General features: G+C 31.8%; 1 protein-coding gene across 1 annotated transcript in view; it reads right to left on the minus strand.

Moving 5' to 3' along the window:
* Window positions 1-952: 952 nt before the first annotated feature.
* LOC143256668 (glypican-6-like) overlaps window positions 953-14,436 on the minus strand; it is a 105,350-nt gene continuing 91,866 nt past the window's right edge. Inside the window, exon 9 of the mRNA XM_076514174.1 lies at window positions 953-7,787. Within this exon, the coding sequence (XP_076370289.1) occupies window positions 7,558-7,787 (230 nt within the window). The 3' untranslated portion in view covers window positions 953-7,557. The remainder of the gene's footprint in view (window positions 7,788-14,436) is intronic.

Raw genomic sequence — 14,436 nt, forward strand, 5'->3', positions numbered from 1 at the left:
CTATTCAATATTAAAAGTAGACAATGGATCTTTGTGATATTTTTGGAATGACCTATGACTTTACATATAAACGTGATTACCATTATCGTTTGTTACGGTATCTACAAAAACAACAACACAAAACTATTCACGAACTTTATCATAATCATACACTACGTCACTAACTTCAATATTAAATACATCTGAATCAATAATCATAATATTTCTTTGAGCAGTTGTAGTTAATTTCAGTTAGAGAGATAAGTTGAACGTTTCATTCGAGTTGTCGTAAACCTAAGTTTTTAACGTAAATGGTTTAATAACGATATATTTTAACTGACCTCTAATTTTAATATTTTTTCATTCACAACGGTGACGATTTTCCAAATTATTTTATAAGATCCATTTAGTTAGCATTGACAAGACTTAGTTTTTAAACACTAGTATTCGTTAAGAAATAATTTTAAGCCAAAAATAATGCATTTTGACTGCGAATGCGTGTATGACATTTCTTTCAGATAGTTCATGATAACAACACTTCATTTATCTTTACTGCTTGAACAATAATACCGTCGTTAATCTACTGGCAATTTTATTAACATGCATTAACAACAATAGAAAAGAAGAAGAAGAAAAGAGGCCTAAAACGCCTCAGCTGGCCAAATAAAGTGCATAGGCCTAAAAATTACTATTTGTTTATTGTCGTAATTTTAGTCTCCATGTCTTATTGTTGAGTTTAGCAGCCAGAAAATTGGCTAGCATTTCTCTGCTCTTTTTTCGTGTTATAGTCACTTAAGATAGTCTTTAATTGTATCGTATTTTTGTGTTTTTTTAACAATATGAATTCTAAAATGTCTCACGGATGACATCTATCACTGAATAACCTTTTGGGTTTTCCACACACACACACAAACTAATTAGGATTAAGTTATGATAATTGTATAATGGGTTTATACAACAAAATACTAACACAGGAGTTTAACAAGAAATTTTATTTTACTTCACCATTACTGAAGTCACAATATTTGTAATTTAAATGAGAATTATCTTTAAAAATAAACACAACAGAAACAAAAGTACATCTCTGCACCAACGATTTGCTAGCACTCACAAATATCGCGCAGCTCGAATACTCTTATGTGGACGCTCTTTCTGTATGTTGGTTCACACTTCTTGGACTTAACAACTACATGAGATAGAAAACCAGGTAAATTTTGTTTAAATTTAAAGCATTCATTTAAAGCGATTAATCAGCCACTTAAAAGGATAATATCTTCTCTTTACATCGATATCAACTTTTTTACTCAAAAGCCCATGAAATTTCTTGACAGAATTTTTAACGAAAGCGTATGTATTCCATCTGCAAAACCAGTCCAAAAGTCCTGCTTTCATATGTACTGCCTGGATTTATTCTGGAGTTCGTAATTATATCAAATGCTTTTAAAACATTGATTTCCAATGTCGTACTTGACGAGTTCTTAGGACTAAGTTTTTCTTCGTCTTGTCCACTGCGGGAATCGAACTCCGGACTTTAATTTAACGTTTAGTACTATTCATACACATGAATGAAACCATGCTAGACGTCTATGAAATTGCTTTTTTTTCCTTGAAAATTTCACCTAACTTAAAACGTACCCGCAAGAAAACATTATACAAAGCTCACGAGGTCATTCACTAATCTGACCAAATACAAAATACAAACACTAATACGCACAATACCAATCGATATCTAACTATATCTCATAATGGACATACATACATTTGTAATTATGGCACACGAATATATACAAGTAGTACGTATAAACAGAAAGACAAATCAAGGATGTTTGTTGTTGTTGTTGTTGTTTTTGGAATTTCGCACAAAGCTACTCGAGGGCTATCTGTGCTAGCCGTCCCTAATTTAGCAGTGTAAAACTAGAGGGAAGGCAGCTAGTCATCGCCACCCACCGCCAACTCTTGGGCTACTCTTTACCAACGAATAGTGGGATTGACCGTCACATTATAACGCCCCAGGCTGGGAGGGCGAGCAGTTTGGCACGACTCGGGCGCGAACCCGCGACCCTCAGATTACGAAGCGCACGCCTTAACGCGCTAGGCCATGCCAGGCTACAAATCAAGGAACTTTTCACAAAGTGAAAAGTTTAGGCCTAACAAGATGAGGGTAAAATAATTCTCGTACTGTGACATATTTTGGCACAGATATCCTTCTCATTACAAACTAACTGTTGATGAGTAGATAGAGAGTAAAATACAACTTTCTAGCAGTATCTCAAGCTTACAAAAAAGTTATCTATCAAAGTACTTTTTAAACTTGGGGTTTCACTGTAATTTCGCAACAGTAGAACTGTGCATGCATCAAGGTTATTCTATTTTACTAAGTAGCACAAAACTTGAATATTTTTATCACCAAACTCTTTATTTAGTGACGTACGGAAAGTTTTATTTTTTGTTGTTCTTAAGCGCAAAGAGAAACAATAGCCGGTTTCTATAGCATTATAGCCCCTCAAACTTATCGTTGAGCCATGGGGTGGGTGGGGGGGCTGCATAGAAAAAGTAAATTGAATATGGGAGTGAGAATGAAATTACTTCTGGTTCACTCTGTATTTAAACAAGACGAATTTATGAGAACGTGCGTCCATGTTTCTTTTATGAGCAATTTTCATTCCCTTATGAACAGACATCACCAAGACTAATAATAGGGACGCACTGTTTACAAATAAACTTTCCTCAATATTAAGTATTGTAATGTGCAACAAAACATGTGCTTAATTTAATCATATTGTGCATTTGTGTGTTATACTTGTTTGACGTTTAATGTGCAATAGCATTAGTTTACGTTATACAGCTGCATAATCAACTTCTAACTATATCAAATAAAGGGTAATTGTAAATAGAACGAGTGAAAATACCTGTAAATGTAGATGGTGCTCTACTTTTTCATATGCTTAAACAGTGATGTTCAGATCTGGTGAAAGGCTCTTCCTTTTTATTGTGAATTTGCAAGAATGATGAATAATAAATCAGTGTTATAGTGGTATACAAATTATCATAGTACCACAAGATTAATAATAAATTAGTTTATAGTGGTATATAAATTTTCATAGCACCAGACGATTATTTGTCAATTTTTAGTGCAAAGCACACAATGGGCTGCATGCACTCTATCCATCATGGGGAATTGAACCCCAGATATTAGAGTTACAAGTCTATAAGGTTACCACTAACCCACTAAATGGGAAACAGGATAAGAGGAGGCACTAGAAGAGGTTATTTTATATGGGAGATCTAATGGCTAAAAGAACACTGGGACTAAAGTCCTTCATAATTTCCTCTAAATACAGTTCTCCAGGTCTACTAGTAGTTGGGTCTCCTGATCAACAAGTTCACCCAACACATTTCACAACAGAGTTAAAATCACAATAGAAATAAGTCAGTATTTAGACACTTTTCTGATAACTAAATAATTCAGTTTTAACTGGCAACAACACAGGCAGTTAAAATGCTTCATTTTTAATAAATGTGCAAGAGATTACTAGTCAACAATGTTTCTTATTTTGTCAATACTAAAGTAAAAACAACAACAACAAAGTAATACATATTAAATTAATTCTTCATCATCTACAAGAGTAGTCTCACACATTTCTAAAATATATTTGCATGTTTTAAAATCTGTTTTGGTTTTTACATACATAAAACGTCAATTTTCAAGAGCTGGTAGTAAAACATTCTTCCACACAAAAACATTACACGTGGCATTTCCATTACAAATGCCTGACGTATAATGTAAGCATTCAAATATTTCCTACAGTATGACTGTGTACAGACAGCAAGTCTTAAGTGATTGAATAAAAATGCAACACAGCTTCAGAGTGGTAATGTAAACAACTGTGTTTATGCTAGCAAGTTTGGACATTTCTATCAGCAACTGGGAGTTGCATCTCTACTTGAATAACTGTTAAATGTACTTGTTAATGTGTGGAAAGCTGTGAACAACCCACACACATACATGGGTACTCAAGTGTAAATTTCTGATTGCACTGTTAAAGCACAAGTTGATTTCTTAAAAGTGTGTTAGGTATTTATGTGTTTTATTCAGAGATGAGTATCATGGTGCTAATAAACTCTGAGCAGTCATATTACTTTTCTAAATACAGTGGTACCTTGGTTCTTGAACGACTCCCTTCTCGAACAATTCGGTTTTCGAACATATTGTTTGAGAAAAAAAAAGTCTTGGTTGTCAAACATAAACTCTGTTCCTGAACCAAGCTGTCGGGCTAATAGTAAAGCATGGGTAACCAGGCAATTTTTTATGGAGTGGGTCCATGAAGTGTTTGTGCCAAGTGTAAAGAATTACCTCACGGAAAATAGTTGCCACTCAAAGCCCTTCTTGTGATGGACAATGCACCTGCTTACCCACCAGGCTTGGAGGATGGGTTGGTGGAGGAGTACAGTTTCATTACGGTGAAGCTCTTGCCCCCTAACACGACTCCTCTCATTCAGCCCATAGACCAGCAGGTCATATCAAACTTTAAGAAACTCTACAACAAAGCACTGTTTCAAAGGTGCTTTGAAGTGACCTCTGACACAGAGTTAACCCTCAGAGAGTTCTGGAAAAAGCACTTTAATATCCTCTATTGTTTGAGGAAAATAGACAAAGCCTGAAGGGAAGTGTCTTTGAGGACAATGAACTCAGCCTGGAAGAAATTGTGGCCAAACTCAGTAGAAGATAGAGACTTTGAAGGCTTTGAAACTGAGCCTGTTGTTGAGGATATTGTTTCACTAGGTAAGTGTATGGGCTTGAATGTGAGTGGTGATGATGTGGAAGAGTTGGTGGAAGACCACAACACTGAGCTCACCACGGAAGAACTGCAAGACCTTCAGAAGGAGCAGCAACAGAAGGCAACTGAGGAAGTGTCTTCAGATGAGGAGGAGAAAAGGGAGGATGTTCCTAGTTCACTAATCAAGGGAATGTGTGGAAAATGGGGAGAATTACAAAGTTTTGTGGAAAAATGTCGCCCTGACAAAGCTGTAGCAAACCGAAACATAAACCTTTTCAATGACAATGCCATGTCTTACTTCAGAAACATTTTAAAATGCAGGCAGAAGCAAACCTCATTAGGCATGTTTTTAGTGAGAAATAGGTCCAGTGAGTCTCAAGCAGGTTGTAGCAGTGCAAAGAGACAGAGAAGAAAAATAACCCCAGAAGGAGAGTTACCTGACATTTTTTTTAAAATGCTTCATGATGCGTAATTTTTTGAGGTCTGTAAAGGATTAATTTAATTTACAGTATTTCTTATGGGAAAAATTGATTCAGTTTTCGAACAAATCGGTTTTTCAACAGCCTTCTGGAACGGATTAAGTTCGAAAACCAAGGTACCACTGTATAAGGAATGTTGATATACAGGTGTGCAGTTAACAGTTTAAAAGCATTAGTGTATAATACGTACCAGCAATACAGTGTTTAAAATTTGAATCAGTAATCAAATATAGAATACTGATTTTCTAGAAAGAAATATTACTCTGTACAGGCAAACACCAAGAAAAATTTTATCCTTTTAAAAATGACTATACCTGTATAGGGTTTCACTAATAGCACATCAAGAAAAACACAAAGCTAATCTGAAAAACAAGTTAAAGAAATGTGGGACAGATTCTAGGGAAAAATAGCAAACTATCGAGTTACATTTCATCAGGATGGATGGTTATTAACAAATATCTAGTAATCAATGATACATTCACCTTAGAGTTCAGTTGTTTTTTAATATCTTTACATTTAGTACACAAGTCAACATCTCTTAGCACCAAAACGACTTATAGAAACCCTCCCAGTAAAATCTGGAACATTTGCATCAGCCAGATGTCATTCACAAGGTTTCTGTTGTAAGTGATCAACCTGTATAGTTAACCTTACAAACCCTGTTCTTCTATCCTTGAATAAGGAAAAGTAGGGGGTTTTGACAAAAAACTGGAAGAATGGAAACATAGGAAATTAAAGTAAAGGCATTTGAATATAGCTAGCATGCATGTCTAATATGCAGGTAGGTTAAGAATATAGCTAGCATGCATGTCTAATATGCAGGTAGGTTAAGAATATAGCTAGCATGCATGTCTAATATGCAGGTAGGTTAAGAATATAGCTAACATGCATGTCTAATATGCAGGTAGGTTAAGAATATAGCTAACATGCATGTCTAATATGCAGGTAGGTTAAGAATATAGCTAACATGCATGTCTAATATGCAGGTAGGTTAAGATAAACCGACTGCAATTTTTATTTATTGATAAAGTACAATGTTTGAGTAAGCTACTTTATTGTAAAGTGTCTTTTCTTAAGTTTTTCAACATATAAATTCTGCTTTCTTCTCATCCATCATAAACTCTAATAGAAATTTTAAAAGTTTTAAGTGTTCTAATATCTTATCTTCTTCCAAAACATTTTCAGGAAAGACTTCTGTAGATGTTTACTCAACTATAGGTCTTGTTTGACTGACAAATCATTGATTAAAGTGGCTGAAAAGATACTATACAATTAGATAACTGAAACATAAATAAGGTATACAAAATGATATCTCTGTCTATGTTAAAGTCCTGTTCAGGATGTGTCATGCAACAGATTCAAATTAAATAATGTCACAATACATTGTGACCTTTATATAATATATATAAGGTTTAAGAAAGTCTTCTTGGCTCAATATAACGAACAACAGTTACTATCTTATCTTTATATTTTCAATGATAACTCATGTCTTGAATAACAACATGATCAGAATGCACATAAACTGAATTATACAAAAATCCATTAAAAAGCTGCAACTGATAACAAATTTGAAATATAACTTAAAATTTACAACTTATAAAACCACTATATAACCTTCTTTAGCAATTGAAAGTATGATTCAACACATATATCAGTTTCCTAATAAACCATGCTATACAGCATAACTAGACAGTGTTAATTTTACATACAGATGGGGACGGCTACATTAAGTACAGAATTCATACTGTATGCTCATAGTTTTCACAAGTCAGAGGAACTCAGTAACATAAAAAGTTATGAAATTGTACTTTTGTATTATTACAAACATAAAAACTTAAATTAAGTAGTACACGTGTTAAAAACACATAATAATATATAAAACCAAATGTGTTTTGAATTAAAAGTTTTCTATAAGTATTGGTACGAACCAATTGTCTCAACGATCTCAAAAATTACACTTTTTTCTAAATACTTCTGAGCAACATTGTAAATTACTTTTAACTACTTTGAAAAAGCTTTGTTATGATATTATGATAACCTTTTAAAGTATTTGGATTTTAAGACTTTAAAAACAAAAGGATCTTCATATACTTATGGCAATCATATATATGGTGTATTGGGCTAAATCTTTCAACTGTTTTATCTTCCCATTAACTTACAAGTTATAGAAAGTACACCTAGTCCTGAGTTTGAGAGTTGGTAAGTCCAGTAACTTGCCAATGCCGAAAAGTTACAGCCATTTTTTTTATTTAACACAAGAGGTGGTAGACATTCTTATAGAGCTCTTTTAACTACAATATGTCCCGGTTTCCCTTTATATATCACAAAATAGCACAGTACACAAAGATTACTGTTGACACTGTAATAAAATTGGAGTAGGCCATTTTTGGAGCTATTGATAACATTTTTGGTGGAGTATTAGTGAAATCTGCTGGCCACCTTGGGGCTGCAGGAGCTCTAGTAGTGGAATAACTGAAGTAGATGTCATGAAAATCATCATCTGCAGTGTCGTCAGGCATCCATCCACTTCCACTACCACTACCATCATCCACTAAGAAAGATTAGATAAACAGTATCAGTAAGAAGTACTCCTCACTGGGCAAACAGTTAAAACGTATCATGCATCTTAAGTACTTCACTTGTTCTAGACAAGTTCATAAATGCTGATAAACCCCTGTCATTGAAACAATCAACATAAAGCACATGAGTATGACTGTGATGTGATCATGGGTAACTACTATTATATGAATATATGGTTTTCTAACAACTAGGCTTGTTACACTGGTTGATGAAAAGTTGAAGACAGTTTAAATAGTACATTATAAGAAAAGAACTAGCCTTGTTAAACTGGTTGATGAAAAGTTGAAGACAGTTTAAATAGTACATTATAAGAAAAAAACTAGGCTTGTTACACTGGTTGACGAAAAGTTGAAGACAGTTTAAATAGTACATTATAAGAAAAGAACTAGCCTTGTTAAACTGGTTGATGAAAAGTTGAAGACAGTTTAAATAGTACATTATAAGAAAAGAACTAGCCTTGTTAAACTGGTTGATGAAAAGTTGAAGACAGTTTAAATAGTACATTATAAGAAAAGAACTAGGCTTGTTACACTGGTTGATGAAAAGTTGAAGACAGTTTAAATAGTACATTATAAGAAAAGAACTAGGCTTGTTACACTGGTTGATGAAAAGTTGAAGACAGTTTAAATAGTACATTATAAGAAAAGAACTAGGCTTGTTACACTGGTTGATGAAAAGTTGAAGACAGTTTAAATAGTACATTATAAGAAAAGAACTAGCCTTGTTACACTGGTTGATGAAAAGTTGAAGACAGTTTAAATAGTACATTATAAGAAAAGAACTAGCCTTGTTACACTGGTTGATGAAAAGTTGAAGACAGTTTAAATAGTACATTATAAGAAAAGAACTAGGCTTGTTACACTGGTTGATGAAAAGTTGAAGACAGTTTAAATAGTACATTATAAGAAAAGAACTAGGCTTGTTAAACTGGTTGATGAAAAGTTGAAGACAGTTTAAATAGTACATTATAAGAAAAGAACTAGGCTTGTTAAACTGGTTGATGAAATGTTGAAGACAGTTTAAATAGTACATTATAAGAAAAGAACTAGCCTTGTTAAACTGGTTGATGAAAAGTTGAAGACAGTTTAAATAGTACATTATAAGAAAAGAACTAGCCTTGTTAAACTGGTTGATGAAAAGTTGAAGACAGTTTAAATAGTACATTATAAGAAAAGAACTAGGCTTGTTAAACTGGTTGATGAAAAGTTGAAGACAGTTTAAATAGTACATTATAAGAAAAGAACTAGCCTTGTTAAACTGGTTGATGAAAAGTTGAAGACAGTTTAAATAGTACATTATAAGAAAAGAACTAGCCTTGTTAAACTGGTTGATGAAAAGTTGAAGACAGTTTAAATAGTACATTATAAGAAAAGAACTAGCCTTGTTAAACTGGTTGATGAAAAGTTGAAGACAGTTTAAATAGTACATTATAAGAAAAGAACTAGCCTTGTTAAACTGGTTGATGAAAAGTTGAAGACAGTTTAAATAGTACATTATAAGAAAAGAACTAGGCTTGTTAAACTGGTTGATGAAAAGTTGAAGACAGTTTAAATAGTACATTATAAGAAAAGAACTAGCCTTGTTAAACTGGTTGATGAAAAGTTGAAGACAGTTTAAATAGTACATTATAAGAAAAGAACTAGCCTTGTTAAACTGGTTGATGAAAAGTTGAAGACAGTTTAAATAGTACATTATAAGAAAAGAACTAGGCTTGTTAAACTGGTTGATGAAAAGTTGAAGACAGTTTAAATAGTACATTATAAGAAAAGAACTAGGCTTGTTAAACTGGTTGATGAAAAGTTGAAGACAGTTTAAATAGTACATTATAAGAAAAGAACTAGCCTTGTTACACTGGTTGATGAAAAGTTGAAGACAGTTTAAATAGTACATTATAAGAAAAGAACTAGGCTTGTTACACTGGTTGATGAAAAGTTGAAGACAGTTTAAATAGTACATTATAAGAAAAGAACTAGGCTTGTTACACTGGTTGATGAAAAGTTGAAGACAGTTTAAATAGTACATTATAAGAAAAGAACTAGGCTTGTTACACTGGTTGATGAAAAGTTGAAGACAGTTTAAATAGTACATTATAAGAAAAGAACTAGGCTTGTTACACTGGTTGATGAAAAGTTGAAGACAGTTTAAATAGTACATTATAAGAAAAGAACTAGCCTTGTTAAACTGGTTGATGAAAAGTTGAAGACAGTTTAAATAGTACATTATAAGAAAAGAACTAGCCTTGTTAAACTGGTTGATGAAAAGTTGAAGACAGTTTAAATAGTACATTATAAGAAAAGAACTAGCCTTGTTAAACTGGTTGATGAAAAGTTGAAGACAGTTTAAATAGTACATTATAAGAAAAGAACTAGCCTTGTTAAACTGGTTGATGAAAAGTTGAAGACAGTTTAAATAGTACATTATAAGAAAAGAACTAGCCTTGTTACACTGGTTGATGAAAAGTTGAAGACAGTTTAAATAGTACATTATAAGAAAAGAACTAGGCTTGTTAAACTGGTTGATGAAAAGTTGAAGACAGTTTAAATAGTACATTATAAGAAAAGAACTAGCCTTGTTAAACTGGTTGATGAAAAGTTGAAGACAGTTTAAATAGTACATTATAAGAAAAGAACTAGGCTTGTTAAACTGGTTGATGAAAAGTTGAAGACAGTTTAAATAGTACATTATAAGAAAAGAACTAGGCTTGTTAAACTGGTTGATGAAAAGTTGAAGACAGTTTAAATAGTACATTATAAGAAAAGAACTAGCCTTGTTAAACTGGTTGATGAAAAGTTGAAGACAGTTTAAATAGTACATTATAAGAAAAGAACTAGCCTTGTTAAACTGGTTGATGAAAAGTTGAAGACAGTTTAAATAGTACATTATAAGAAAAGAACTAGGCTTGTTAAACTGGTTGATGAAAAGTTGAAGACAGTTTAAATAGTACATTATAAGAAAAGAACTAGCCTTGTTAAACTGGTTGATGAAAAGTTGAAGACAGTTTAAATAGTACATTATAAGAAAAGAACTAGCCTTGTTAAACTGGTTGATGAAAAGTTGAAGACAGTTTAAATAGTACATTATAAGAAAAGAACTAGGCTTGTTAAACTGGTTGATGAAAAGTTGAAGACAGTTTAAATAGTACATTATAAGAAAAGAACTAGCCTTGTTAAACTGGTTGATGAAAAGTTGAAGACAGTTTAAATAGTACATTATAAGAAAAGAACTAGCCTTGTTAAACTGGTTGATGAAAAGTTGAAGACAGTTTAAATAGTACATTATAAGAAAAGAACTAGCCTTGTTAAACTGGTTGATGAAAAGTTGAAGACAGTTTAAATAGTACATTATAAGAAAAGAACTAGCCTTGTTAAACTGGTTGATGAAAAGTTGAAGACAGTTTAAATAGTACATTATAAGAAAAGAACTAGCCTTGTTAAACTGGTTGATGAAAAGTTGAAGACAGTTTAAATAGTACATTATAAGAAAAGAACTAGCCTTGTTAAACTGGTTGATGAAAAGTTGAAGACAGTTTAAATAGTACATTATAAGAAAAGAACTAGGCTTGTTAAACTGGTTGATGAAAAGTTGAAGACAGTTTAAATAGTACATTATAAGAAAAGAACTAGGCTTGTTAAACTGGTTGATGAAAAGTTGAAGACAGTTTAAATAGTACATTATAAGAAAAGAACTAGCCTTGTTAAACTGGTTGATGAAAAGTTGAAGACAGTTTAAATAGTACATTATAAGAAAAGAACTAGCCTTGTTAAACTGGTTGATGAAAAGTTGAAGACAGTTTAAATAGTACATTATAAGAAAAGAACTAGCCTTGTTAAACTGGTTGATGAAAAGTTGAAGACAGTTTAAATAGTACATTATAAGAAAAGAACTAGCCTTGTTAAACTGGTTGATGAAAAGTTGAAGACAGTTTAAATAGTACATTATAAGAAAAGAACTAGCCTTGTTAAACTGGTTGATGAAAAGTTGAAGACAGTTTAAATAGTACATTATAAGAAAAGAACTAGCCTTGTTAAACTGGTTGATGAAAAGTTGAAGACAGTTTAAATAGTACATTATAAGAAAAGAACTAGGCTTGTTAAACTGGTTGATGAAAAGTTGAAGACAGTTTAAATAGTACATTATAAGAAAAGAACTAGCCTTGTTAAACTGGTTGATGAAAAGTTGAAGACAGTTTAAATAGTACATTATAAGAAAAGAACTAGCCTTGTTAAACTGGTTGATGAAAAGTTGAAGACAGTTTAAATAGTACATTATAAGAAAAGAACTAGCCTTGTTAAACTGGTTGATGAAAAATCGAAAAAAGCTTAGATAATACATTTAAAAAAATAGTGTTGTTAAACTGAAAAAATCAAAGAAAATTAAATAATACATCATAAAAAATAAATGAAACTTGATACTGAAACAGCAGGATGAAACCAGATAAAAAGAGAGTAAAAATATCTGTTTAATTGTTAAATGAATAAATCGAATAACCAAAATTTCAACCAAAGCCTTGATAAAATCACCTCTTACAGTAACGGCAAGGATATATGTGGCAGGATTTTTAGACATTTGGAAACTTGTGATCATACACACTTGGCAGGATGATGTTATTTTCATATCACCTAATCAAACAGACTAAGCTTTTGAGGCTTTGATCTCCAGAAAAATATTTCTCAATTTAAATAAATTACCATTTTGTATTAGTTAAAAATAACATAAAATAAAAAATTATGTTACTGCAAGGTCAATTTTTAAGTATGTTTCATTTGATTAAGTAAGATGATACAAAAATATTCACAACATGAAAAAATGTAAATAACATTGAACTCTGTCAAATTTAATAATAAAATAAATACACATATTCCACATATTTTCAATAAACAAGATGTTATTTATATTTAGATACTAAACCTTTAAAGTTTACATTTCTTGGGTTGTACACTGCTTATTCACAAAATAATCCATTTCTGAAAATTGATTTTCTTTGTTAAACCTACAAAATCAGCTGCATATGTTGTGAAAAACCTGCCATTGAAAAGGCAACAATTTCACATTGACTTCAATAATAAATCAACGAAAATTTAAAATATGCTGAATTATCCTTCAAAAATTCTCAATTTTATATGTTGTTTGCTTAGACTATAATTTAGTGCTGTCTAGTAGCTAAATCTGCACAACTTAAAAATATTTGTAAATTTGCTCATTTTGAGAATAAGCACTTTATAAAATAATGGGACATTATACTGTTAAACTGAATTTGAAAGTAACATATGCAATACTTTGAAGCTTTGTATTTGTAATAAACCTGAAAATAAATTTAGTCTTAAGTTAATTGTTATAATACAAACATATTTCAGCTTACGTTTCAGTTGTTTTTTTTTGTTAAGTATCATTACAAACTATATCTGGGATAAAAAACTGAGTAATAATTAAACAACAGTAAAAACGAACCACTAAAAACATATATCTTAAGAATCACAAATAAACCAAATTTATATCCAGTTCATATGATTAATTAAATACTACTCATAACTATTTCATGCACTCTTGCAGAGTAAAAATAGTAATTTATATTTTAAAAATACAAAAGTAACGATTGATTAGCATAGAATTATTTGTTTCTTTGTTGTTAAAAGCAAAGCTACACAATAGGGTGTCTATACTGTCTCCATCACAAGAATGAAAACTTGGTTTATTAGTGTCATAAATCTTCATATTTGCTGCTGAGCCACTGTGGGGGGAGGAGAGGAGCAATATGGACACATACATTTACCAGATTCAAGTGAGAAAAACCTCATGAGAGTTAAGTTAAACAGTCCAATAAAGGGCATATTCTGTCCCCAATAAAAGTATATAACATAAATTCACACACTTGATCAACTACAGCTCCTAGCCTGAACTAAAATCTGAATACTCTTAGGTGCATTGAAAAGAGGGAGAAGAAATATCATTGTTGAACAGTTTATTCAACTTGTGGTCATTCAAGAAAGTTACACATGTTTAACAAATTAAACTCACTTAGAAATTCCCATTCTACATCTATTCCTCTAACACAGTGATGGTGAACCTATGGCATGCGAAAAACTTTTGTTGGCATATTTCAAGCAGTGTTGCCTCTTAATTCTTCAAATTCTAATGCTAACCCATAACAAATAAATTTATAATGATTATCATTATTGCCAAATGAAGCAGCAAATGATTTTTCCAACCTGGGAGCAGTGAGAAATGTTCACAGGAAAAGTCTCATGCCCTCTTGGTGCCAGCTTTGTGATTCTGAAAACATGTTACATCAGATAACACATTTTGAATTCCTTGCAGATCCAGTGTTCATATCAGTATTTGAGTAAAAATAGAAATAAACTGTTGGTATTGGCTTCACTCTGCTTATATTTTTCTTCTGTTGTTTGTGAGTGAATACTGGATATTTAGTGATAAGAACAGTAAATATACATTTACTTTTTCAGTAAATATACGAATTATATTGTTAAGATTATGCCATTTGGTGTGGCATGTATATATTTTTGATCAGTTAGTTAATTATAGATTTATTTTTATATCAGTGACAAAACTTTTCACCTGCTGCTATGTTACGGTAAGTTATATTATCGTATTTAAGTTCATTG

The sequence above is a fragment of the Tachypleus tridentatus genome, chromosome 7, assembly GCF_004210375.1.
Source record: "Tachypleus tridentatus isolate NWPU-2018 chromosome 7, ASM421037v1, whole genome shotgun sequence".
Lineage (NCBI taxonomy): Eukaryota > Metazoa > Arthropoda > Merostomata > Xiphosura > Limulidae > Tachypleus > Tachypleus tridentatus.